Source organism: Clupea harengus, chromosome 14 (assembly GCF_900700415.2).
Source record: "Clupea harengus chromosome 14, Ch_v2.0.2, whole genome shotgun sequence".
In the NCBI taxonomy this organism is placed as follows: Eukaryota; Metazoa; Chordata; class Actinopteri; order Clupeiformes; family Clupeidae; genus Clupea; species Clupea harengus.
The window spans coordinates 20,844,994-20,869,884 of record NC_045165.1 but is presented as its reverse complement, the minus strand read 5'-3'; the positions used below and the strand labels follow the sequence as shown (position 1 = coordinate 20,869,884).

The 24,891-nt window shown below is 43.2% G+C and overlaps 3 protein-coding genes across 4 annotated transcripts in view; 1 reads left to right on the top strand and 2 right to left on the bottom strand.

Annotated features, from left to right (window-relative positions):
- LOC105897223 (palmitoyltransferase ZDHHC14) overlaps positions 1 to 2,671 on the top strand; it is a 51,920-nt gene extending 49,249 nt beyond the window's left edge. Inside the window, exon 10 of one of the 2 annotated variants that reach the window (XM_031579871.2) lies at positions 1,403 to 2,671. In XM_031579871.2, the coding sequence (XP_031435731.1) occupies positions 1,403 to 1,855 (453 nt within the window). In that variant the 3' untranslated portion in view covers positions 1,856 to 2,671. The remainder of the gene's footprint in view (positions 1 to 1,402) is intronic. The other variant, XM_012824132.3, reaches the window with a different exon arrangement.
- A 974-nt stretch (positions 2,672 to 3,645) lies between these two features.
- LOC105897234 (galectin-8-like) lies at positions 3,646 to 8,015 on the bottom strand. The gene is made up of 8 exons (XM_031580340.2): positions 7,098 to 8,015; positions 6,684 to 6,772; positions 6,310 to 6,520; positions 6,020 to 6,139; positions 5,887 to 5,913; positions 5,712 to 5,800; positions 5,249 to 5,414; positions 3,646 to 5,022 (listed from the first exon to the last, which is right to left on the bottom strand). The coding sequence occupies exons 1-8, from the start codon at positions 7,134 to 7,136 to the stop codon at positions 4,873 to 4,875; spliced, it is 891 nt and encodes a 296-aa protein (XP_031436200.1). The 5' UTR covers positions 7,137 to 8,015; the 3' UTR covers positions 3,646 to 4,872.
- Positions 8,016 to 8,166: 151 nt separating this feature from the next.
- On the bottom strand, positions 8,167 to 14,771 carry odc1 (ornithine decarboxylase 1). Its single transcript, XM_012823489.3, has 11 exons — positions 14,613 to 14,771; positions 11,963 to 12,111; positions 11,394 to 11,521; positions 11,102 to 11,275; positions 10,697 to 10,869; positions 10,376 to 10,592; positions 10,131 to 10,214; positions 9,863 to 10,025; positions 9,637 to 9,752; positions 9,283 to 9,497; positions 8,167 to 9,171 (listed from the first exon to the last, which is right to left on the bottom strand). The coding sequence occupies exons 3-11, from the start codon at positions 11,493 to 11,495 to the stop codon at positions 9,033 to 9,035; spliced, it is 1,383 nt and encodes a 460-aa protein (XP_012678943.1). The 5' UTR covers positions 11,496 to 11,521; positions 11,963 to 12,111; positions 14,613 to 14,771; the 3' UTR covers positions 8,167 to 9,032.
- Between the last annotated feature and the right edge of the window lie 10,120 nt (positions 14,772 to 24,891).

Below are 24,891 nucleotides of genomic sequence, written 5' to 3'. Positions count from 1 at the left end.
TTCTGTTCAAAGAGCTGTTGACATGTTTAAAGCCAGAGTGTGCTCAGAGAGAGCTGTGACTGGAGCTGTTGGGTTCTCCCGAAGCCCAGCATTACCACCTGCCCGTGAAGGGGGGGGGGACAAAAGTGGGGTTATGAGCCGAGCAAATAAACTGACTGCTCAACCAGTGGCCAGTAGTGTTGTCAGGCTTCAGGCAGCCTCAACTCCAGGGACCACATTCGCCGCAGCGAAAAAGTGAGTCATTTTAAAAAACTAAATAATTTCTAGCAACTTTCCAGGCTTTCATCCAAAAGGTGATGACCTCTTGAGATCAGATCCCACACATTTACCCCTTTCTAGAGTTTTACATGAAGTGCCCCCCCCCCCCCTCTATGTATTTCTGTCTTTGTCTGTGTACTTATTCCTTGCCTGTGATGAACTGAGTCAAAAGGTTGTATCTCTGATAGCTGGTTGCTGTAAGAGCTGAAGTTTGCTCTGAGACTACATGGGTGGTATTAAAAGGGTTACTCCTCATCCTGGCATTTGCTCTATCCCTGAAAGAGATGACCTTAGCTCTGCTATGGAACACATCAACCAGGCCAGAACGTTCTGGAACCCCCTTAAGTGAGTGTATATGTGCTATAGACTTTGGATTATGACATGTTGTTGATGATGTGAAATGATGGACCTTCATAATCTGTCGTTGTGTAATATTGTTTTGTCATCTTGTTTACAAATTCCTTGCCGTGTTTACTGATTTAGCTGCTATCTTTTCTCAAAAGTAATCATTTGAAAGCAAGCTTGGTTTCTTTTAATCTAGCCTCTGCTGCATGACGTGTGTGTCCTGATGACTTTCCTGTACATTACCCAACTCTAGACTGTACAACACTATCTTGTTCAGTGCCATCAAGGCAAGCCTTTGACCTTTCTTCATCTCAGAATTACATTGTTACAGTGTAGCCCGTGTCTGTGTTTGTGATGACACTGCCCTTTAGCATCCATGTTATTGGCAAGCAAAGTGCTTTACTGATGTTTTCCTCTGGCCTTTAGTCTAAAACAGCCCTCAAATGGCATCTAGAAATCGAGTTTAGCAAGACCTGAAGCGTGATCGATGATACACTTCTCTAATGGGCCTGCTTGTCGGCTGAACTTGAGCACTCAATTCTGCTTTGGGGTCGCATTGACTAATGTGGCTGATTTAATGGAGCCGATTGGCACTGGAACACTGTGACTAACATCTCTCCTCCGCTCTGCCCTCATCCTCCCTGGTCCTCATATCTATCCCTCTCCAACCTCCTCTGCTCTCTCAATCCCCTGGCTCTCCCTTTCCTGTCACCCATCTCCATTGTCTGGTTGTGCACTTTTTCCTCTCTCTCTTTCTCTCCCTCTCTCCTCGCTCTGCTTCTGTTTCTCCCCGACTCAGTGTGACCAAGACCAGTGCATTCAGAGCACCAAATTCGTTTTGCAGGCTGCCGCCACGCCACTGCTCCAGAGCGCCGAGCCGCGGCTGGTGACGGAGGAGCTGCCGCTGCCGGGCCGCACCTCGCTGGGGGGGCCGTGTCCCTCGCTGCTGCTGGGCCAGCCCACGCCGCCCACATCCACGCCCAGCCTGAGCTGTGACGGCGAGATCATCCCCCCGCACCCGTCACATCCTCCGGAGCCGCCGCACCTCCACCCGCACGCGCCGCACCACCACCACGCGCCGCACCCCCACCACCACTTCCTCACGCCCGAGGAGGCGCCCTCGCCGCCGGGAATGCTGCCGTGCGGGAGCCCCCTGTCTCACAGCCACACTGTGCCCTTCTACCACCCGGCCAGCCAGGACTCGCTGCACGAGGACTCGGTCAGGGGCCTGGTCAAGCTCAGCTCTGTCTGACAACCCCACCCCACCAGGAGACTGCTGTCCATCAGACAGATGAACTACGCCCACAGCCATATCAGTAACGGGGACAGGGAAAGGGCAAATTCTTTCTTCCAATCGCCTCAACATGCAAATGCCTGCTACCCCTCCATGACTGACACTATGCCTTTCCCACTTACACACACACACACACACACTTTTGGTGATTCTGAAATTATCAGAGTCCCACCCAGCCTGCGTCTTGCCAACACATACACACACTCACCCCTCAGCTGGCGTTGAGAAGTCCTAGAGATCCACCGATCTCTCATCATGGCCTGATAATCCACTGCCCCCGACCCTGGAAGGCCCCAATCTAGCGCCCCCTAGAGGCTGAGCAGAGGCTGCAGGAATGAGGGCTGCAACCATACCTATGGTGCCATTCAGGGAAGAGGTAAAGTAGTAGTTCCTCCTGAACAAGTTAAAGACACGAAGGAAAAAAAAAAAAAGCTGCTTTGTTGTTCTCATTATTATTATTTTTCTGTCTCTTTATGGTGCGGCGTTGAGTCTGGTGTCCTCCTTTTGTAAATCAGACACGGTCCAGCTCGCGGCTCAGCTCCTCATGGACTCCTGCATTTGCCTTTCTAATCGGAGATTTTTGTCCACAGGGCAGTTGGCGACACGAGTCGCTGTCATCATGTCACATATCACTCGATTTATTATTTTATTTTTTGTATGTTTCAAAACAAGACAAGTGTTGTGTCGTGCCATACTGACTACTTTGTTTTTTTTTGTTTTTTCTCATGTTATATTTCCTGTGGATATGAATAAAAGCCCTGCATTTTAATGGCACTCTTCTGTGGTGGTCTCTGTGTCCCAACGGCAGACACAGACCCTCAAGTTGGGCAGCTGAGCACCATGTGTTGTCTGTGTGAAGGCCCAGTCTTGTGATGAGGGCCATCAGCAGTCTGTGGCACTGGATCTCTGTCTGTCTGTCTGTCTGTCTGTCTGTCTGTCTGTCTGTCTGTCTCTGTCTCTGTCTCTGTCTCTGTCTCTCTCTGTCTCTGTCTGTCTGTCTCTGTCTCTGTCTCTGTCTGTCTCTGTCTCTGTCTCTGTCTGTCTGTCTCTGTCTCTTTGTCTTTCTCTTTCTCTAAGATGTTTGATTGCTGTTTTTTTGTAAGCAGGACTCCATCTCTCTCTCTCTCTCTCTCTCTCTCTCTCTCTCTCTCTCTCTCTCTTTCTTCCTATGTCTCTGTCTGTCTGATGTTTGATTGCTGTTTTTTTGTGAGTAGGGCTCCATCTGGCCTTAGGCCCTCTCCAGACTCCGAGTGTGATATAAGTGTATGTTACTATCAGCACAGAAAAACTAAATTGGAATGATTTGAGACCTTACAGATATATAGATGTTCATGTTAAGCCTTAACCTTTCTAACTACTGCTGTTGTGTTTGTGCGTGTGTGTCTGTATGTTAGTGTGAAAGTGACCGGCCCTGTCACTATCAGTCTCAGAAAACAACCTCTTATACCTTTTCTTTAAAGGTTGTGTAAGGACCTGATGCCTGGCCCAGCCAGCTGAGCCTTTATTTCTTTTAGCTGTCATTCCTCCAGCCATTTGAAAAGATCTGTCGCCACCTAGCGGTCAGGGAATGGAAGCTATTTTCATTAAAGGCCGCATAACTGCTCAAAGTAGGACTTACACTTTCGACCTTCTTAACCAAGCAACCAACCAACTAATTCATGGAAGATATGAAATATACGAATAAATAAAAATTCAGGACAAACATATACACACCATGAATAATGGAATCACAACTTTACAAAGCGCTGATATTCTGCATAAGTATGTTTATTGGAAATCACATAAACAAGATTAGTTGCACTGTGGGGTACAACTAAAGACATACTTTCACATGCCTCCCTTTTCCTCCTGAGAGGGTTGCACCTTTATCAGAGAATCCCACTGGGTCTACTTCGAATGGAAGGCTTTGTGTCAACTCCATGTTACAGGCAAATTGTAAACAAAGAACTTGTGTAGAGGTAAGGTACTTGTGTATCTTAAGATCGCATTCCACGGCACTGTTTCCAGTCCATCAACAGATATTCTATGTGTAACTAGGTTCAGTCTTTATACAGTCATGCAGAAAAGCAGTAGATCAGTCAGAATGCACTCTGAATTGTATTGTATTACTGAGCATTTATTTTAGTATATCAGCTGTGCTTGGCTTCACAAAAAAAAATTTATTTGAAAGAGCACCACCATGTTTGAAAAACAAACAAGATTCATACTGACGTTGAAAATGAAAAAGAATTGTAAACAAACTGATAGCCACGCATGATTTCTTAGTCATGAAATCATAAATGTTCTTTAATTGGGATAAATGTTTCAGCACCTCATGTTTTTTGTACTTCAAGCCCTCTTATGAAGGGATCTTTGTTTTCCCCCAGATGACTATGCATCAGGTTTTCAGCTGCGCAGAATATTTTTCTTGGAAAACATTTGCTTTGAAAGTACTCTGTCTCAAGTGTTTCAAAGAACCCATTAAGGACCTGTTTCCCATAGTGTATATGCGACAAACCTATTTGTCCTGAGAAAAAGGAACTGGACTTTGTAGCACAGCTATAAAACATTTTTTTTTCTGTTAAAGTAAATGTAGCACATCTTGTATGTCTACATATACTGTCATATGCTCTAAAGGACAGTATACATGACAACCATGCCCTGAAGCTTGGGAAGAGAAAAGATGGGATAGTTCTTCACCGTGTGAGTTATGGCTCATGTCAAAACAGTCAGACTCTACTACATGATTCACATGTTCAGGAGGTAATAACAGTACTGTGGTATTTCACCCTGAAACAAACCAAGAGAAACCATTGCTGCATCACTAAATTGTTGTGTAATCACCTCTTGCACTGAACTGACATTCCAGGCCAACTATATTGCTGGAGCTTTTGACAAAAACATTTACAGTCTCTGATGTACATTAAAGGTCCTCTGAGGCCTGACGGCACGTCATCCCTGCCAGGTTTGGCCTTGTGAAGGCAAGGTCTCCTACTTCACCAGAGCCGCACCTCCTCCAGCTCCAGGTCTCCCATGACCTCCAGGTGGTCGATGCTGCACAGGTCCTGCATGCGGTGCCTGTAATCCAGCAGGTGGTCCCCATTCACTGCCAGTTTAAACTGGTGCAACTGGCACAGGATGATTATCTGAGAGAAAGGGATGCAAGAATGAGGACCATCTAGTGCCTTTTTCGTTTGTGAAAATTAGAGGTCAAATGTATGATACAGGAGGACGGATTCTCCCCACAGTATATATTGGTAGGGGAATAGTTCTTAGAATAATGTGCATGTCAGCATGGTGTATTAACACAACAAAGTTCCAGATTCTATTTCTAGAGTTTCATTTTAGCCCACAGTGTAAACAGTGAAGCACCTCAAAGTACTGTCCAGGAGCGAAGGGAAAGCGACACAGCTCCAGCTCCTCATGGCCCCAGCCCTGACCCAGCAGCGAGTTGCGGATGAGGAGACCCGACTTGATGCGAGCATTGAGGTGCAGGGCAATGTTCTCTGATCCCCGGCTTCTCAGATTGACCGTGAAACTGGCAGCGTGCAGTGAGAAAAATGTACGGTGTGTAACCATTTAAATGAAAAGCCTTTAAACATGAAAACAACAGCACTCCTAAAATGCACCCTGCATCATGATGTGGACTTTTAATTCAAGCTTCTACTTGACAAATGTAACTAAAATCAAAACAATAATAAGATGTGTTAATATGTAACACCTGACATAGTAGAGAAAAGTGAATATAGCACACAATAAATTATCTTAAACAAAGGTTATGGTCCTACCCTCAGAATGTTGTCCTTCTAATTCAAATGTTTTGTGTTAGGCCTACCTGTGTGGATATGAGCTGACATGGCCAGTAATTGTAATATTCTGTCCAGGACTCAGTCCCCCCAGCATACTCCCCCTGTAGGGTATACTCTAAAGAAGACATCTCATTTTACAAAGTGAATCTAGTTTGTTTGTTTGCAAGCAAGACATCAATTTGAGCATTAGAAGTCACTTACCAGGTCCCCTGATTCAGAGAAAATTGCCTGTTGAGAAATAAAGCAAATCAAGCTAGACATGGTTGAGGTGGAAAAGGTTTCAAGACACTATTTACAATATAATTGGGAGGATCCTTGACTTAAAAGCACTCACTGAATTTGGTGTGAAGGCAATAGTGCATACAGAGACCCTCCCTGATATTGAGAAAGTGTTGATTGTCTCCACCGGAAGTCTGTGTTTGTACTCCAACATATGTTTGCCATTTACCGCTACCTACAGGAGAGGAAGATAGCACAGGTGCAATTTGTCTAGGCTTAAGAGGTGGTACAGTTCATTGTCATTTATGCTTGCAGAGAATGTGAAAGTAAGTCTTGGGTCTTTGATCATTTTAATGAATGTATCAATACCTATCTAACATTAATGTTTTATTAATAGCAAATTACCTTAAATACGTCTTCGTGCACTAATATGATAGCTTCAAACATGGACCCCTGTTTAAAGGGCATCTGATCCAATTTCTCCTCGCGGCCCCAGCATTCTTGCACTAGAGAATTGCATACAATACATGGGGGGGACATGAAACGTGGATTGAAATGGAGGGCAATGTCTGCCCGTGGTTTGGTACTGCTACCACAGGCCAGGTCCATATGGAACCTGGGGATATAAAAAAAGACATAGCATAGTCTTTAGCATAGCATTCCAGAATAGCTTGCAGCAAGCAGTCAAAAAGTGAAACTCAGTCAGAGAAATGAACCATGAAACCATAATAAAGTCACATGTGGACATGTTTGATATTCCTACCACATTTGACACGCACCTGTCTGCATCACATAGTACGGTGCCTTGAATGAGTACAATATCCCCTGGATGTAGTCCACCAACTATATTTCCACTGAACGGAATTGTCTGCAACATAAAACAGTGTGGAAATGTTATGGTCTGTAGGCATTCCTAAGTTGTACCCTACGGTTCGGTGTAATTCATGGTTGTAGCTAATAGACTGCATACAGAATCGAAAAGACACAGGCCGTGTATGGGCAATTACAGGCCGCATAACTGCTCAAAGTAGGACTTACACTATCGACCTTCTTAACCACTACATGTAACTCACACATGCCAACTGATCGAATATCTAATGTAAGGGAGTTATTAGTAGATATCTGCGTTATAAATGCAAGTTACGTTAGGGCTAGTCAACTGATGCCGGTGGGCTACTAAAATAGGCTCTTACCGGATTTACGATGGTTTGTTTCGCATTTGCTACAGACATTGGAACGTCCGACTGAATAAGCCTATAACGATATTCGCGATAGATTCATTAGACCACATATGTGGACCGGTTTGCTTTTAGATCCAAAGACCTGCTTTCCAATCCGTTATTTAGCCTACAATAAGGTTGCCGATAGGGTACGCCCACATATCCATGTGATTCAGGACAGAATTAACCAATTAAAGGACAATTGAGGAAAAAAAAACGTTACTCTAAAAATGTCAAAAATACGTCTAAAAACAAACTCCACAGACATGTGCATTTAAAATCAGAAGGTCAGAATATTGTTATCTGGTGTACCTCTTTGGATATTGTTTGCATTACACGGCCTATTATTTTGGATTATATCTTAACAGTTGTATTAAATTGTGAAATAAACCCTATCCCGATTATGAAAGTGAATTACAGTCAGTCTATCTATCACACTGCGGTCTCATCCAGCAACAGGATGTAGGCCCATCATGTCCATACCCGACAACCTGTGACTGAATACCACAAATCGGCATTAGCTCTTTAACATTTAGTCAGTGTTTCAAACACCTGTCAAGCACTAAGCATGGGAAACACCTCAATAGAGTGGTAGGCTGCTCGTATCTGTGACCGTGCAAGCAATTTCCATCATCTCGCATGTCTCGTGTTAAGTTAGATGAACACTAGGTGGAGCCAAACATTAACATTATGGAAATAATGTATTGCGGTATTTTGAGTGCAAGCAAGCCTAGGCTCCAATAAGCCTATCCTATTTTATAGTTTACAGAAATTTGATTAATCGCCCACTGGGCAATGTTTCGGGCCCTGGGCACCGTAGGGTCTAACACAATACTTCAGGCAACCTATTTAAATCAAGGTTGAGGTGATTGGTATCAACATTTGTTGGTTTCACCTTTACCATTTTATTATGCTATAAGTATGTTGGTTGACCATATTTTCAGATAACTGTAGTGGGCAAGAGTAAAGAGGATGCTAATGTCAATATGTTCTTACCTTTTATTTTCCCATTTTGTCATAAAAAAATGACCACACAGAGACATTGCATCTACATCATTTTATTTATAAAAAAAATACAAAAATTAAAAAAAAAAGTTTCCATAGGAAAGCAAATTATAGATGCAATCCCATCTTTTCCATAATCCACTTCCAAATGCACGGTTGACAGCAATTACACCCTTTTGCTTATTAATATTGACATACTTACTACCGAATAAAAATACATATTCAACAAAAGGAGAACAGAAAGGAATTCAGAGAATATGAAGGGCATATGTGCACATTTCAGTATGGAAGATGAGATTTGATAACTTAAATACATCTATAGCAGCCACTTCCGGACATGCAGCCCATTCTCTTTCATAGAGCACTCTGAGGATTGCCGTCCTCAGAACCACACCTCGAGTGAAATCACATGTACTCATGAGGGATGCTTTAGAGATTGAGATGCACATCAGGATTTAACCTACATCCTTCATACTAGGAAATGAAACCGTGCCCATATGTTTTCCCCTTCATGTTCTCGGTCAAGTAACTGGCCTTTCAATGCAAGTATAAAAATAGACAGGATAATAAAAGGGGGGGAAAAAACGAACACAGGATGAGACGTGTTTGTGCGTCTGCAATGCATCAGGAGTGTTGGCCCCATAGAAGTATGGACAAAACAGACACCAGGTCACTAAATGCACAAAATGTCTGCCCTGAACCACAAGAGGGTTTTTCTTGAAACTGCAGATTGAGAGACCTTAGTCTAGAGACCATCAATGTGGTCATGTTACTGTATGGTAAACTGATGGCAAATGAGATAAATCACTGTAAGACTATATTGTTTTATCAGTGAGCTGTGTGAATCAATACTATGTGCATGGTGGATGGGGTGGTGCTGGTGTTTGGGTTGGGGGTTGGGGTTTAGAGCACATGTGTGGGGCAGGGCTTGGCTGGGAGTTCAAGGCCGCTCTCACGCCCACAGCCGGACGGCATGCTGCCCTGGCTCAACTCTTCCGCTGGGGCGGGCATCCCCTGGGCATGGATCTGCTGCATGCACTGCCTGTTAATTACAGAAATGTTGTTAGCTCATCAGTAACCTTTCTACTGCTGATCTTAAAAACACACAAAGTGATTTCACATGTGTGTCTAGCGAAAGATTGAAAGAACTTACCAGGCCGCACGGGACATGACATAATGGATGTCTGGCTTCTGGAAGCCATTGAAGGTTGAGGAAGCAGCCACTGTGTAAGCACCCATGTTCTCAAACAGCAACCACTCGCCCAACTGCAGGTCAGGCAGGATTGTGTGCTCCACAATGCGGTCCAAGCCATCACAAGTTGGGCCCCATATGTTGCAAGGGTACAAGCGCTCATCCGGCTTGGGTTTCTGCACGAGCAGGAGAAGTAAATCAATGAGAAGACTGCAGTTATACAAAACATTTATAATCCAACAGTTAAATTCGCTTTCTGTCAGTGGACTAAATGCCAGACACAAAACTAGTGCGAAGATTTCAACACAAAATCACCTTGTGCAAGGTTGGTAGTACATGGGCATGGTCATACAAAATGCAGTTGAATGACCCATAGACCCCGTCGTTAACGTAATACATCACGGTACGGTCACTGGTCGCATCGTCTTCCTCTGAAAAGGGGAAAAGGAGCAAGAAGTCAGCAACAGAAAGTACTTTGATTACACAGTGCGACTAGGGCTCACTTCACATAACTGCTGTTAGAATGATAGAATCTGCATACCATCAGAGGAAGACTGCTCATTCATCACAACCTTCTTGGCAATGATGTTGACAGCAAGAGTGTAAGCTGAGGCTACATAGTAGCGGCCGGGCTCAGCGATGATCTTCACCCCAGAGTCAGCAGGGAAGTACTTATCCAGTGCAGGGTTGATGACAACTGTGACCTGTGAGGTAAGGATGGCAAGTTAGCAAAACCACCTCCAATGACAACTACATCAGCTTGTAGTGCACAGAGTGACTTCAGTGTAATTAGATGGTTTGAAACACACCTCCTCAAACTTCAGCTTGGTGTCTTCTGATCCAGGAAAGCCACCCCCAATATCCAGGAGAGTCATGTTGTATCCCATCTCGGCCTAAGTGAAGGGTCATTGATTAAATCATCAGTTCCAGAAAATGACTACCTTATTATATATCCATTTTTCCAACTTTTCTGTATAAAGTACATTAGTGCTTTCAATAGAACTAGAGAGGGGGAAGAAAGAAAGAAAAAAAAAAAAAAAAAAAACCCACTCACCCCCATGTCAAAGACACATCGGGCATCAGAAATGGCCTGGGTGTAGGTCTCAGGGTCAGTGCAGCCGCTCCCCACGTGAAAGCTAACACCAATGACATCCAGACCCAGCTCACGTGCACGCTCCAGCAGCAACCGGCTGTTCTTCAGCGTGGCCCCGAACTTAATGCTCAGGCGACACACAGCCTTCGAATCGTCCGTGGCAATGCGCAAAACCAGCCTGACGACGGGAAGGCAGACAAGTTAGATACAGAAATACAAGGTGACAAAAGGAGGGACTGAGCACGGCAATTGCTTTTGATCTGCTGTAATGGTAACACTTACTTGGCATTGTCATGGAAGCGGGCAACCTTCATGAGCTCCACTTCATTGTCAAAGGTCATCATCTGAACACCATGGCTCAAAGCGTACTTGATCTGAGACACCTGTTTGCAGGGATTGGCATAGATGATGCGGGTGGGGTCCACACCCAGAGACTGCACCAGCTGGATCTCAGTCTAAGGAAGAGAGTAGAGGGACCAGTCAAAGGAGAGCAGACAGTGCTGACAAATGTGCATATAGCAGGATTTAGCATTTTTTTAAAGACACCGGGTAATACTATAGTTTGAAAAGCAAAAAAACATGCATTTGCCATATAGCTTCACTCCTAAATCTCTTCCATTTTTCCACAAGAAGTCCCCAGAGGGCCTTGTACAGAAATTCAGTGGTGGCGAGGAAACGTGGATGTACCTTGCTTGCACAGTCGAAACCAGCTCCCAAAGAAGCCAGGGTCCTGACCACTGCCATGCCATCATTACATTTAACAGCATAGAAGGGTTGAACCCGAGGCATGGCTCGAGCCCAGCGGAGGTGCTTTTTCAAGACATCCCCAAGGTCAGCAACATAGAAGGCATCCTTGTCATCCTGAAGGCAAGACATTGTAATCAACTAAAGGAATGACGTAACGAGACACAAGAACTTCCACAAGAAAAGCAGATAACGGGAAACGGCAAACAATGATAAAACGCCGAAGAGTACTTACAGACATGGACAATTCATTGATGTTCTGCTCCACAATGTCCCGGGCATTGAAACCTTCCTCCAGGAAGGTGAAGTCAAAGTCAGAGGGAGTGAGAGAGTTCATGATTCCAACTTTGGATTGCAAAATAACTGTATGGAGAAAAAGAAGTCTGAATTATAGAGCAGCTAGGCAGGTCATATATTATACACAAGAACATATCTCAGCAGTCTTGGTTAAAGTAACTACCCATTAATGTTTTTTAAGCGAATTTACAAGGCATTCTCCTGATAGTGAGCCCATTTCATAGCCCTATTACAACCCAACCAATCAAATGTTCGTATAGTGCTTATATAGCCAATCACCATTAACTAATCCAAATTACTTTACTGCTAGCAATTAGGTACTAATAAACCACTACTGTTTGACAACAGTGCAAGGGAAAATATAAAGATAACAAAATACTACAACAGAACACTGTTTGAATGATGACTACACCTTTACACACACTACAAAAAACTGGGTTCCAGTTCTTTTAAATGACTACAAGGGACAAATATGCAACACAAACCCCTCCACATTGAAACACTCACTTGGATAAGAAAGATATGGAATTCTTTTTTTTTTTTAATCAGGTACAGAGCAGCCAAGGTGGTTCTCCTGTAAAGTTGAATCCTTTCAGATAAGACTCAAGGCCATTCCCCTCTGAGTAGCCAGTGTGCGCTCTTCTCAAGTGATTATTCTGTGGAAAATAAATAAAAATACATATGAAGTTACCCAGTTGCATTTTCATGCCATGCCCCTTTCGAAAGGGTGATACTTCCAAAGGGTGATACTTCCATTGTGTTAATGAACAACTGTGAAGTGGGAAAGTTCTGTGAAAATCAGAGCTGAAACTACGCAATACTGTAAAAGGTGGCTTTATAATGAGTCCTCCCTTTCTCTATGTCCCGATTTCACTCAGTGAACCCCTCTCAACTCGGATTTAACTCCCTAGAGAACCTGAAGGCTAACAGCCCTCTTATGAAACATCCTGATGGACTTTATTCACGAATGAGGATGAGCAAACAGACCGGTCACTGTTCACTCTGCGGTTCAATCGACCTTTATCGTTGACATGCAGTGAACAGGATGCTGTAATTGAGTGTGCAAGAGACAGTCGTCATTTTCTGTGCTGTAGTTTAGCATTTTTGTTTCCATGTTAGAAAAAAATCCGAACAATAGAATGAATGGGGTTTTAAACTGTTCAATAAAATGAACGTATACGTCATCCCTGTATAGACTTTAGGCCTAATATATCTCTAAAATATGTCTGTTGCTGTGAAATATAATGGACTACAAAGAAAGTCACTTAGCTAATGCATCACAAATTTCACAAGGTGAGCAGAAGCTAATCAGCTAGCTTTACCGATCGGGATCACAAAAAACATGCAGTTAACTGAAGTAAACATGTTGATTACCCAAGGACTTCACCCTAGTGCTAAGCCCAACATTTGGGGGGGTGTTGATAAACCAAATCACTCAGCTATGAATTGCTGACTGCTGTTTACTTTGCAAGCAAACGGTCTACTTAGGGAAGTTAGCTTGCTACGGTAAGCTAATGTGTTAACGTTAGATAGTTGGCTGGCTTTGAAAAACACCTCAGACTTATTTTTTGTTACATTTACAGGTTTCAGATTGTACAGTGTCTATTTCTCAGGAACGTTGAAAAAATCTAAGCAAAAAAGAAGCCAAATAAATTATATTTATATACAAACACGACTCTCTGTAGAGTTTGGTCTGCCATCTTTGTTTATGTATACATACTAGCACACAACTCTTAACTGCTCTCAAAGATGTAGTCCACTTGCATAGGCTCTGCTTAGAGCCTACACACAACCATACATCTATCTTATTTATGGTTGTACATAGAATCGACGCAGAGCCCACGCACGTGGCCTACACCATTGAGAGCATTTATATGTGTGTTTGCAGAAAGCTAGTTGTGAAAAAAAAAAAAAAAAAAAAAGATGAGACCAAACTCGGTTGACAGCTGTTGACAATGTAATTTGTTTGGCTTTTTTAGCTTACATTTTTTAAATGGATTAAAACTTTAAAATGTTTTAATTTTTTTTTATATATGAAATATATGTATTCGGTGATTTGTGAGGCACCTGCCAGCCAACTTATGATGAATGGTAAGTCATCCAGACTTGCACTCCTTTTCAGAAGATGGCGGTAATACACCACACGTTGTTTGCCAACCGCCACATAAAAAAGAGAAACTGGGACGCAACCCCGCCACCCGTTTCCTTTAAGACTAATCGACTCAAAGCCCAGTTTGTGCACGCGCTGGCATTGTGATCAGCATTGAACTGTTATTGATAGAATTTGTTTTCTCATGCTCAGTTGAAAGCGAGCCAAATCAATGGTAATAGTAGTCAGCACCATTATCGAATGTTTAAGTAGCGCAGCCCTTAGCTGTCATTATCTAGCATCAAGTCTTAACACGTGTAACGTTTCTTACATTGCTCTATTCCCGTTAGCTAACGGTAAATACCATTTACAGTAAGCAGAAGGCAGGAAAATTCATAACGTGTGCTCGCACCACTCTCAAAAACACTCTTGAGATTCGTTAGATATAACGTCAACGTTAAGTAAAGTTTGGGGTGGAGGACCCTTCCCAACAAGCCAAACTGACATGAGTTAACGTTAGCCTATCACTTTCAGAGGACAGTATTGCCATTCATTTCCGTCTATAACTTATAACGTTTGCATTACAGTTCAACATGTCATTTTTAAACACCAAGGTTTCATTTGGTGTAAAAAAAAAAATTGGACTGAATAGCTATCCAGTTATAAAGCTCATTTATCTGACGTTAATCTAACAGTTAGTGCGTTGAAGACAGCTAGCGTAAGAGACCACGTTGTAACAGGAACGCCATTCATACGAACTTAGCTGACGTTAACATAAGTTATCTTGACAATCCTCAACGGCTAGCCGATGTTATATGTCTTTGGGGACTTAACATAATTATTTGACACAAACAGTAAAAACAATACACAGATATTAAGTGAAAGAAGATCGAAAAGTATACTCAGTCCAGCAGATGTTCCTATAAATCATATAAGACAAATGCAGCGTTATGCTAGCTGAGCTAGCGACCGCATAGGATAGCCGGTTAAATTAGATTACGGATTCCACTCTAAATTATACTTCACTATTTATAATAAATTGATACAAGCAACACATATTATACATACCTTTAAAAGCATTTACAAAGAGTTTTCCCATTAGATCTGAATCCTTGAAATAAAGTGTTGGTTTACTCTTGCCGACAAGCAACGGTTTTAACAGTTCAATAGTGCCTTCCTGCTGGCTGAAGTTGGAGTGGAAGCCGGTGGAGGAACGCCACAGTATATATAGTTTAGGCGTTTCCACGGCAACATACCAGCTAAAACCGGACTTCAATCTCTTCAGGCCATGTGCGAACCGGTTTTGGCTTGTTACCGGCTCCACGCGCTCGAAGTGAAGGAAGAATCTACTCTAACTGGAGAACTTTATAATGGAATGGACGGAATATATAACAGAATGGGAGCTTTTATATTTTGTAACATAAGACTCTACGAAACATCAGTGTCGGAGGCCAGATAGATTATTATCCGGTGCTATTTTCCCTTACCAGACAGCCTTTTATTACCCTTATGTTAGTTTAAGAAGGGAAGTTGTGCTATAGATTACCAAGGACATGTAATGCAAGTTGTTATCACAAACTTAATTTCCAATGGTAGAATGCTGGTGTGCGATATGACACAAACTGAAACTGAAAATGGGTTCTTATGGATTGTAAACGTGGCAATTTTATTAGATTTCGGCTTCTTTGCAGGCATCATAAATGATGAACATATTTGCTTTCTCTTTGTACATTTAACATAATGTACCCTCCATGTCCATATCATTTGAGATTAGAATATGTGGTTTTATGGTGTGCTGAGATGTCTTTTCCGGTCCAGTTGGCAAAGATTGGGCGCCCCTCCTAACAGGAAGAGGTCTGACATCCATCGTCACGGAATACTTGATGAAAATGACCACATGTCTCATGGTTGACAAAAGAGTAAGATATAGGCTACTAAAAATGAACACGACATAGTCCCAGTGGCCGATACCCTACCCCCTCACCTAAATGGATCCAAAAGTAGCCTAATTACAATAGCAGTTAGTTAGCCTGTGAATTGATGACACGTTTTCCTTCACAAAGCAGTTTAGTACCTGAAATTCATGCAGAAAAGTAGAAAAAGAACGTTCTTTGAACAAGTGCTGTAAGGACCCTCTGAACAGGTCAAAAATAGACAGCACAGGAAAATAAGCCTTTTTTGAGTTTTATACCCTAAAAGATCTAAAGAACTCAACAGAAAAGGAATGTACACTGTTTTAGTCGTTTTGTTAGGAGGACATTTAAGAACAATGAAGTCCCACATAAGGGCCAGGCGGTTAGTGACAAGATCTCTAGCATTTAGAAACCTTGTCGTCCTCTAAAAAGGAGATTGTTCTGTGCTTCACCAACTTCTGCTTATACTGAATACGTCAGCATCTTACAACCGACTGCTGTGCTGTTAAGTTCTGTCACGATGTACCTCCATTCTGGAAAACCACACGATAAGTTAACTTCTAGTCCCCATGTTGGTTCAAAGTGCCCTCGAACAACACAGAAGCAGATCATTTGCGCAGGGTCACGTGAATCAGTGAGTCCGTCTGGTGTCTTAATCCTGAAGTGACAGCAGGTCCTTGTGGGTCAGTGCTCTATCCAGAGCAAATAGTCAGAGGGGAACCCTGACTAACACTGGTATATAATAAGTCATACGGAATTACAGTCAGTCACGTAGATACGCAAATAATAATTATACATTTACATATTCACATCTTGTAAATAAAGGGAGGTATAGTTTTCACTGAGTGAAGACAGAAAAACTTGAAACCACCAGTCAAGGCAAAGCATCTCTCAACCTCAGACCACAACAGATAACACAACTTCAGTTGGTCAACCATTTTCTCTGTTTTTTTAAATGGCTGTAAGGCCGTTTTTATTTCACATGCAGTCAATATGTAAAGGGGTGGCAATGGAAAATATGATCATGTCCCTTGATGGTAAACCTCAGTAAAGTTGAGACATGATGTTAAGGGTTTCTCCTAGATGTTTTTTTTTTATTCATTCAGCCATGCACAGCCCTCTTCAAAGTAATTTACTCGAATAAAGCATTGTACTAAAATGATTTCGAACAAATGTGGGTATAGGAACAATTCACGGATTCACGGAGTCAAGTGTCTCATGTATCTGCTGGCATCTTTTTTTTTTCACCCAGTGTGTACATATCCCTTTGGAGGTTTTCTGATGGAAACATGCTGAAACATGCTGGCTTTCAGTTCTATGTACAATCAGGGCATCATCCTAATGGCATGTGTGGTGGTGGTTATGAGGAATCTGACAAAACCATTTCCATGCTGAATCTTCCAAGAAGTGCATGATGTGGAATTATGAGTTCGATTTTACAACAGAAAATTAAAATAACCTTTCAAGAAATGACATACTACATATACATATTATATACTTTGAGTTTACACGCAGCAGGCATCACAAACATTATAATTAGAATGTATATACCTTTCTTATAAATGTGAAAGATATTGTTCTGTGGATCCTTTCAATGAGTTCCTCACATGGGTTTGGGCAGTCGTTTTTAGTTATGGAGTGAAAAGTTACATAAAGATAGTTTCTCATAGTGTCACCACAGTGGTAGGTTTGAATGGTGATGTATTTTGTGTTGTATTTTATGTGAACCCCATTACTCTCTGCGACTGGCCCTGAATTGAACTCCACCGATTTACAGTTTGGTTATGAGGAACTCCGCCTCAGAAGGGAAAAGGCTAGCGTGCAGGTCCAAAGCCTGCACCAGTTTCCGCTGCAGGCTTGATGTAGGAAACTTTATGAACCATGAAAGACTACGCTTCTGTGGCTAAGCCATAAATGCATTTCCCAGATGAACTAGTTCACGTTAGCCCCCCCCCAACAATCGTCTCTCGGGTTCGACCACCCCCGCACACACACACACTACCACCACCACCAACCCTGTTCAACTACATGGTGTTTCCATGTCTACTGTCTGATTTCCTGCCAAGCCAGAGCATGAGGTCATTTTTTTATGACCATGCCTCAAACCCGAAGAACCACATTGCTTTTTTATGAATGGAATTATTGGAAAAAAGGAAAGTGAGAAGTGAGAGCAGGGGAAAAAGAAGACATGTCTGTTCTCTATCCACCCACCTCCCCCCTGTTGCATGTGCCTCCCCTCTCCACACAGGAAGTCGAAAAGGGACACTGTGCTTCTCAAGGCTAATTCATTTATCACAGGCATTTTATCTGTGGACTAGGCGTCATGGGATAGGGAGAGCATGGGAGTAGTGACCCTGAGCTCAACTCTTTCTCTGTCTCGTTCAACCGCTCTCTCTTTCCTTTCTATCTCTCTCTACTGTTTTCGTTATATGGGGCCTCTGTTATCACCTCCCAACCAACTGTTATCTGCACCCTGCACAAAGGTGTCAACTGTTACAGCATGAGATATATTGAACGCATCTCCAGCCAGTATGCCAGTATGCCAGTATGCTACTATAGAGGAGGTTTGTATTATTAGATTATTCATGGTGTTTTCATCCTAACTTGGTTTTATGCTAGGTAGTTGTTGTGGCACACTGAACCATATTATCCCTGTGTGAGCACTCCTGTAAATGCAGCCGGCTCAGCCACTGACAGCTGCTGCCTCTCATGAACGAGTGGCGTCACGTACACGTACTTGCAAGAGTTAAGTTCATTAAGTTATCACAGAGCAAACACACTAAGATCGAGGTGGAGGCACACTAAACGCTTCCCTCTAAGCTCGCGGATATGCACAGGTCCAAGGTTTAATATGTGTGCACGTACCTGTGTTTGTGTGTGTAGGACAACGCGACATGTGTGACCCAGTAAGGGTGCCATTCAGCTTTCCACAGTCATTCATGCCATCCTGAGCCAAGATGTATCTCAGGCAGAACTTTAACAGACACAAGGATGAGGAGGACGTGGAGGATTTGCTCCACATGCTGAGATATATGTATGGAAATATAAAGTACCTGGTTTTGTACGGTGACATCTCATATCAGTGAAGTGGAAATTTCACAGAGTGCAAATATGCATTCAATGACCTCCTTCTAGAGAATACAGTGATGGCCGGTGATGTCTCCCCTGCCTTTTTCAGAGTCTGTTTTTTAAATCCACACTCTACTGCACATCTCTTTTTTTAGATTGATTCGCTGATCTAGAGACCCAGAGACAAATTCTCACAAACATACTGATAAAAGCACAGCCACAGACAGGTGTACATGTGACACTTTGGCACAAATAATGAGCCAGAAGTTCAAGCACGTGGATTTCCTCTGTCTATATATGTGTACCTTAGGAGACATACACACACACACACACACACACACACACACACACACACACACACAAACGGCTGAAGGAAAAGAGATTGCTGTGTGGGTGGCGGCTGGCTGAAAGATTTGCTGCAATGTGGGGACAGTAAAAAAAAAAGGGGGTAGACATAAAAGGAACCAGATGTCAATCAGCGGCCCAAAGTTCAGCTCCCTCTCCCTAGCATTCGGTAGGCTGGATTTGGATCATGGATTTGGATCACAAAGCCCAACCTCTAATGGGCCCGCCAGCGCAGGGATCTCCTCATCAAAATCAAACTTTCCAGTTGGCAGGATGTCTTTCCATGAACTCCACGTCATGAGTGGTTGCGCAATGGCAGCATTTCTTAATTACACACACAGACATATACACACGCACACAAACAAGTTAAGCAAGCATGGACAATTGGTGGATGTCATAGCATCATGTTACTCATACAATCCATTTTATGTGCCTTTAAGCCATGTTTGAGTAACGGATCCATGAGTAACTGATCCATGAGTCATTGCTTCACCGGTTATGCAACAACGTGACACAACTATTACTCACTCATAACACAGCACTCACACACAATGACACACGTGCACTCCAAAAGGGAATAAACAGAAATGTGCAAACAATGCACATTACTCATGCAGGTTATAAACAAAGACAGCGAGTTGAAGGCACACTTTCTATCTGTGAGTTATACAATATCTGAAATCTCTTTTGGAACAAAAGAATCTCCAGAATTCCCTTTGTTCAGTCTTCCCCTTGGGCTTCCTGTAGCTCTCCTCCAGTGCCATAGATAGAGTATAGGGGGTATAAAGGCCAGGCTGAAAATCAGAAAAGCCTTCATGTCAGACTCTTCTCTTGGGCTGGAATACCACTGCCAGCTGTGGCCAAGGTCACACCAGAACATGGGAGGGAATAACAATGTCCCCCATCTGTGCCACTGATGCCAAATCAGTTGAAATGTGCTATGAATAGGCATTGTGTGGATTTGGCCAGGAGTACAAGTACAAGTACAGAGGAAAATCTTAAAGTCCCTGATACCCTGACACGTTAGCGCTCACAGAAGCTGGACATCAGCAACTACCTCCCTTTAACTCTGGACTGCATACTACACTCTGGCATAGGTTCATTCTTCACCTCTCATGGTAAGCAAAACCTCTATGAAAAAGTCTATGAGCACTGTGTTTTATACTGGAGATGCAAAACTATAGGAAAGTTCAGGCCAGTGAAATGAGATGATAGTTAGAAAATAGAAATGGGGCCATCTCAGGCAATTCTAGGTAAACACTCCAAACTCAACATTAAAGCACTTAAGAAGTAAATCATAGGCCACATCAAAAACTAAATGACAATTCATGCTGAGAAGAATACTGTGGTTGTTCAGGGAGAAAATAATTCCCTTTGATTTCTCCTTCTCCTTGGGGTAAGTATAGGGTCTGCTCAGAGTCAAAGCATTTGTCTACTAGAGACATGTAAAATGGGGGCCCTTTTGAATGCAGATACGTATCCATCCACAAACACAAATAACAGAGTGAGTGACTGTCTGGCATTTATTGAAATGTTGAGGCTTTGCTGATTTGAAGTCAGAAAACCTCAAGCGCTCTGGCCTTGCAATCTCTCCCCTGGGTTCAGCAGTGAACGCCTGCATTGCAGAGGTCATAGCATGGCCATCCAAACTAAGCAAGGATCCAGAGGTCTTCTCAGGCCAATGGTGTTCATGTACTATTCCGAAAAGGACTCATAAAGCACACAACGGAATCAGAAAGACCTTTTCATGGGGAAAAAATGAATACTTAACACTGCCATTCTCATGTTCATGGACCCACTTGAGTAAGTGGCTGGAACCTTGTGTGGTTGACATGACACACATAGGAACAGGACAAGCATTCGTCATGGCTCGAACTACCTTACATCCACTCACCACAAAATACAGTGTGCAGCATGCAGTGGCATCTTCAAACCAGGCAGCAGCCACGTGGGCAGACGGCATCCATGGGGAGATCTATCGCCGCATATCTTTTATGACTTGTTGGTGGGGCAGAGCTGGTGCTAGGCTCAGCCGTCTGGAACTCCTGAGACCAAGGCAGACGGGCCCAACGCCAAGGGCGACAGCAGTGAGATCACTCTCTCCATGTGCCCGTCCCGAGTCAGCACATTTCTCCCTCTCCCATGGGAAGAGAAGGGCCCCCGAGACAAAGAGAGAGAGGGAGAGAGTGGGAAAAGGAGAGAAGGAGAGAGGGAGAGAGTGGGAGAAGGTGAAACAGAGGCATCAGAGAGCAAAGATGCAGATAGACAACAAGAGGGATGGAGGGTCAGAGGGGAGGTGAGAAAAAGCATGAAAGAATTAGGCGCCTCTTTTTCTGACAAACAAATATTACACAAATCTTGGCATCTTGAACTTCAGTCTTTATTGTTTTGCTGTGGCAGCCACGTCAACTGCTCTAAAGAAGGTTCAATTACTGAATGTTTAGCATTAATAAATGATTTTATAGCTGGTGCAGGCCTCTCCTCCAAATATTGATCTTCGTTGTTTGCCTCAGTCCATGAATGGCAAGGTCTTCTCACTTTGCCCTCTCTCCCTTCTGCCAGCCCACAGTCACCCCTCTCTGGCCTCTCAGTGGTTAAGTAATGATGAAAGTAGCCTCAAACACGAAGCGGCAGAGAGGGGGGAACCACTGCCCTCTTTTCCTAGAAATTCATCCCTGGCCCCTCGCTCCATTTTCTCTCCCCTCCACTCAGAGTCTCTCGTTCACTGAAAGGGTGTGAGGTTCTCCAGATCCTTTGAACTTCCCACCAAACGGCCCCAGACAGTGACGTGAGTCTGGCGGTGGCCGCGCCTGATCCCAGTGAAGCGCGCAGCGGGTGGGATTAACCTGTCAAAGCAGCCCCCCTCCCCGCTCACCAAGCCCTAACCTGCTTTTGTCTCGCCGCTGTCCTACATGGAGCCCGCCAAGACTCCTCACCCCGGCCGCAACCACTCAGCTGCACACAATGTGACGGAGCCCATGGAAAGGATGGAGCTGATAGGGCAAGGCAGGGACTGAGGCTGTGGGGTGACATTATGTGCACACTGAAATGGACTGTAACTGTTTCACAGATCATATTCAAAGATGTTGAGCTGACATATGCACAACTGGGCCTTTAGCTCAACAGTAAAATACCCAGCACATGGAGACTGGTATATGTGTGCAGAGTAACAAGTCTCAGTAACACTGAATTTGAGAATCTACAAATTGATTTTTAAGAGAAAGATACTTACTATATTTAAAGGTAAACTTCTTGATTTTTTTTAACCCGGGCCCTATTTTCCCATCTTTTTACTAGGGAAAAAAAGGATCTGACGAAAATCAGTCCAGAGTTAGAATGCTATAACCAGAAAAGGGATATAGAAAATAATACCATGGGGCTTGATCTGTGTCAAAGTAAACGCCTTTTTCACCACTGAAAGCTCATAATGTAATTATAAGTATCTGATTACTTGGAAAGGATCCCTACAGAGATAGACATGTGTCTGTTTACCTCAATAACTGTAAAGAAACTGTAGAAAATGATTGTTTCTACAGTTTCTGTAGCTTTCAAGTTTCAATAATTTTCTACACTTTCTTTACAGTTATCAAGGTAAATAGACACAGGTCTATCTCTATAAGTATCCTTTCCATGTTAGGATATGAATTTATGTATATGAATTGGCACCTTTTTCATCAGTAAGTGCAACAAGCCTGACTTAAGGAGGCCATCAAGCTGTAGAAATGCTGCACGCATATAGGGCAAGTTCAAGGTTGAGATAACATTCTATGACCAGGTTTACACATATAAATCTGTAGAAATTGGAAGCAGATTACAGTGATACCCTGCAGCAAAGAAATAGCTTAAGACATATTAGCTTTTGTTTGTACTCCTGTAACAGTTTCTTTCTAAATCGCTATTCATCCCCTCTTTCCGCCTCACTTGACATGTGATCTGGCCAGGTCAGGAGTCCATTTGAAAAGCTCATCTTCAAGTCTAGGATTTGTATGTGTGACCATCTGCTGTTCACAGGCCCTTTAACCCAAATACAAGATGTCAAACATATTTAAACATGAGTACATGTGGCGAAACCAAAGGCTGGACGTGAGCTGGCTTATTCCACCAAGCATCCGGTGACCTATTTACTGTATCTACCACAATTTGTCCCTTACTTAACCTACACTGTTAAGTTCACTTTGAGGCTAGTGTTTCTGCCACTGGGAAACAAGAACACAAATGTAAAAAATGAATTAAAATGTACACGTGAAAAATGTTTTTCATCCCATATCGGGAAAAAACCACTAACCATACCCTATTTCCCTTGTTGTAACAGGACCTGTCTGGAGAGGGAGTGAACACCTCCATGTTACACCAATTTCAGTTATGTAACATCTCAATTGAAAAGAAAAGTGCCTATTCATTGGCTCACCAGTTGTCCCAGCAACTTTGGTGTCCAGTTGGTGGCAAGGCATGACATATGTGCGGATGTTCTGCTGGGCTGGAGAGCAGTTTCCTGCAACGTAATCGTCATGGTTATAGGAGATCTGGGACACTTGAAGTAGGTCAGGCGCTCGCTGGCATTTCTAGAAGCATGGCACACTTTTTTCCCCAAACACAAAACACCGGAATTAACCATCACAGAAACGGAACACCAGGGACTGACCCTGATTGATGAAACTGATTTTTCTGCTGGTGAGAAAGCCACTGGCTAGTGGCTAAGTGTCAGTTTCTTTTACGCCACCTTACAACATATACACATTACAGGAAATTTCAGCCTTTTCATTTTCACTGCCTTTAGTCATTTCTTTTGTGAGAACCGGAACCAGACCTACTCTTATATTCACACACACTCAAAAGTGTGTTTATTCAAACGCTCTAGAAGCCCCCCCCCCCCCCCCCACACACACACTTCTTCCTGTAGTCACACTGCTGGATTACTTCTCAACCGGTCGTAGATCATCAGTGGTGGGGTGAAGTTCGGAAGCACTGGCTTGCTAAATGGAGTCCCATAAGGAACAGCCCCCCACTCTCTGATGTCTTCCATGCTGGTCTAGACTGGACCCGACTGGTTTGCTTCTGCTATTGTTGTCAAGGAGCCCCCACTCTCTCCAGACACTCACATTGATGTCTTTTGTTGTGAATGGCCCTGCACTGTCGCTTTGTAGACCACAGCTGGCAGATTTTGCACCACTAAAGTGAGCAGTGTCATTTGTGAAGACTTGATAACCATTTTGGGCCATAGTTCATCATTTGATATGTTGGCTGTCAACTGCAAAAAACTGGCAATGAGACACTTTTAGTGTTTTCCCAGAATTCCCTTGGTGATCGAGACATGGCATCCATTATCACCTTGGATAAGTGCTATGTGTCAACAATGGCAAAGTTCAACCTCACAGATAAAATACCACACATTTCCACAAACACTAGTTTGGTGTAGACATTTTCACTGTTTTACTCTAGTCTAGGCTGGACTCTATTGCTGAAAAACAGTCAACACTGGTTTGTTGTACATTTCCAACACTTATCCTTTAAACACCAAAGCCAAGGAACTGGGCTACATGTCAAATCAAGACTCTGCAACTGATTCCCAGCAGGTTGAGAACTGGTTTTAAGTTAAAATTGATAATCTGAACTATGTAAGGCTGATCATTGTTGCCAGTTCTTTAAGGTGGAGTGAGCTATTGCACTATTAGCCTATAGACAAGAAGCCTTGCATTCATTTCTCTACATTGAAGCGATAAAGATCTACAGAACCCCCCCCCCCCCCCAGTCTATAGGGGTGTGCTTTACGGACAAAAGAAATTCCCCCCAGAAGGTAGCTGAGGACCGACATGACAGGAGGGTTGAATGAATGCTCTAATTATATGTGAGTGTGTCACTGCCTTTAAGAGGGGCCAGGGAGGGGATAGCTGGACGTGCAGCACCGTGGTGTCAAAGGAGCACAGCTCTGTTTGAGAGGAGACTTGTGGGAGTCTCCTTGTGGGGGAGGGGGAGAGAATAACTAATTCTAAGAATTTGGGCCTCATTTGCCTTTTCTCTCC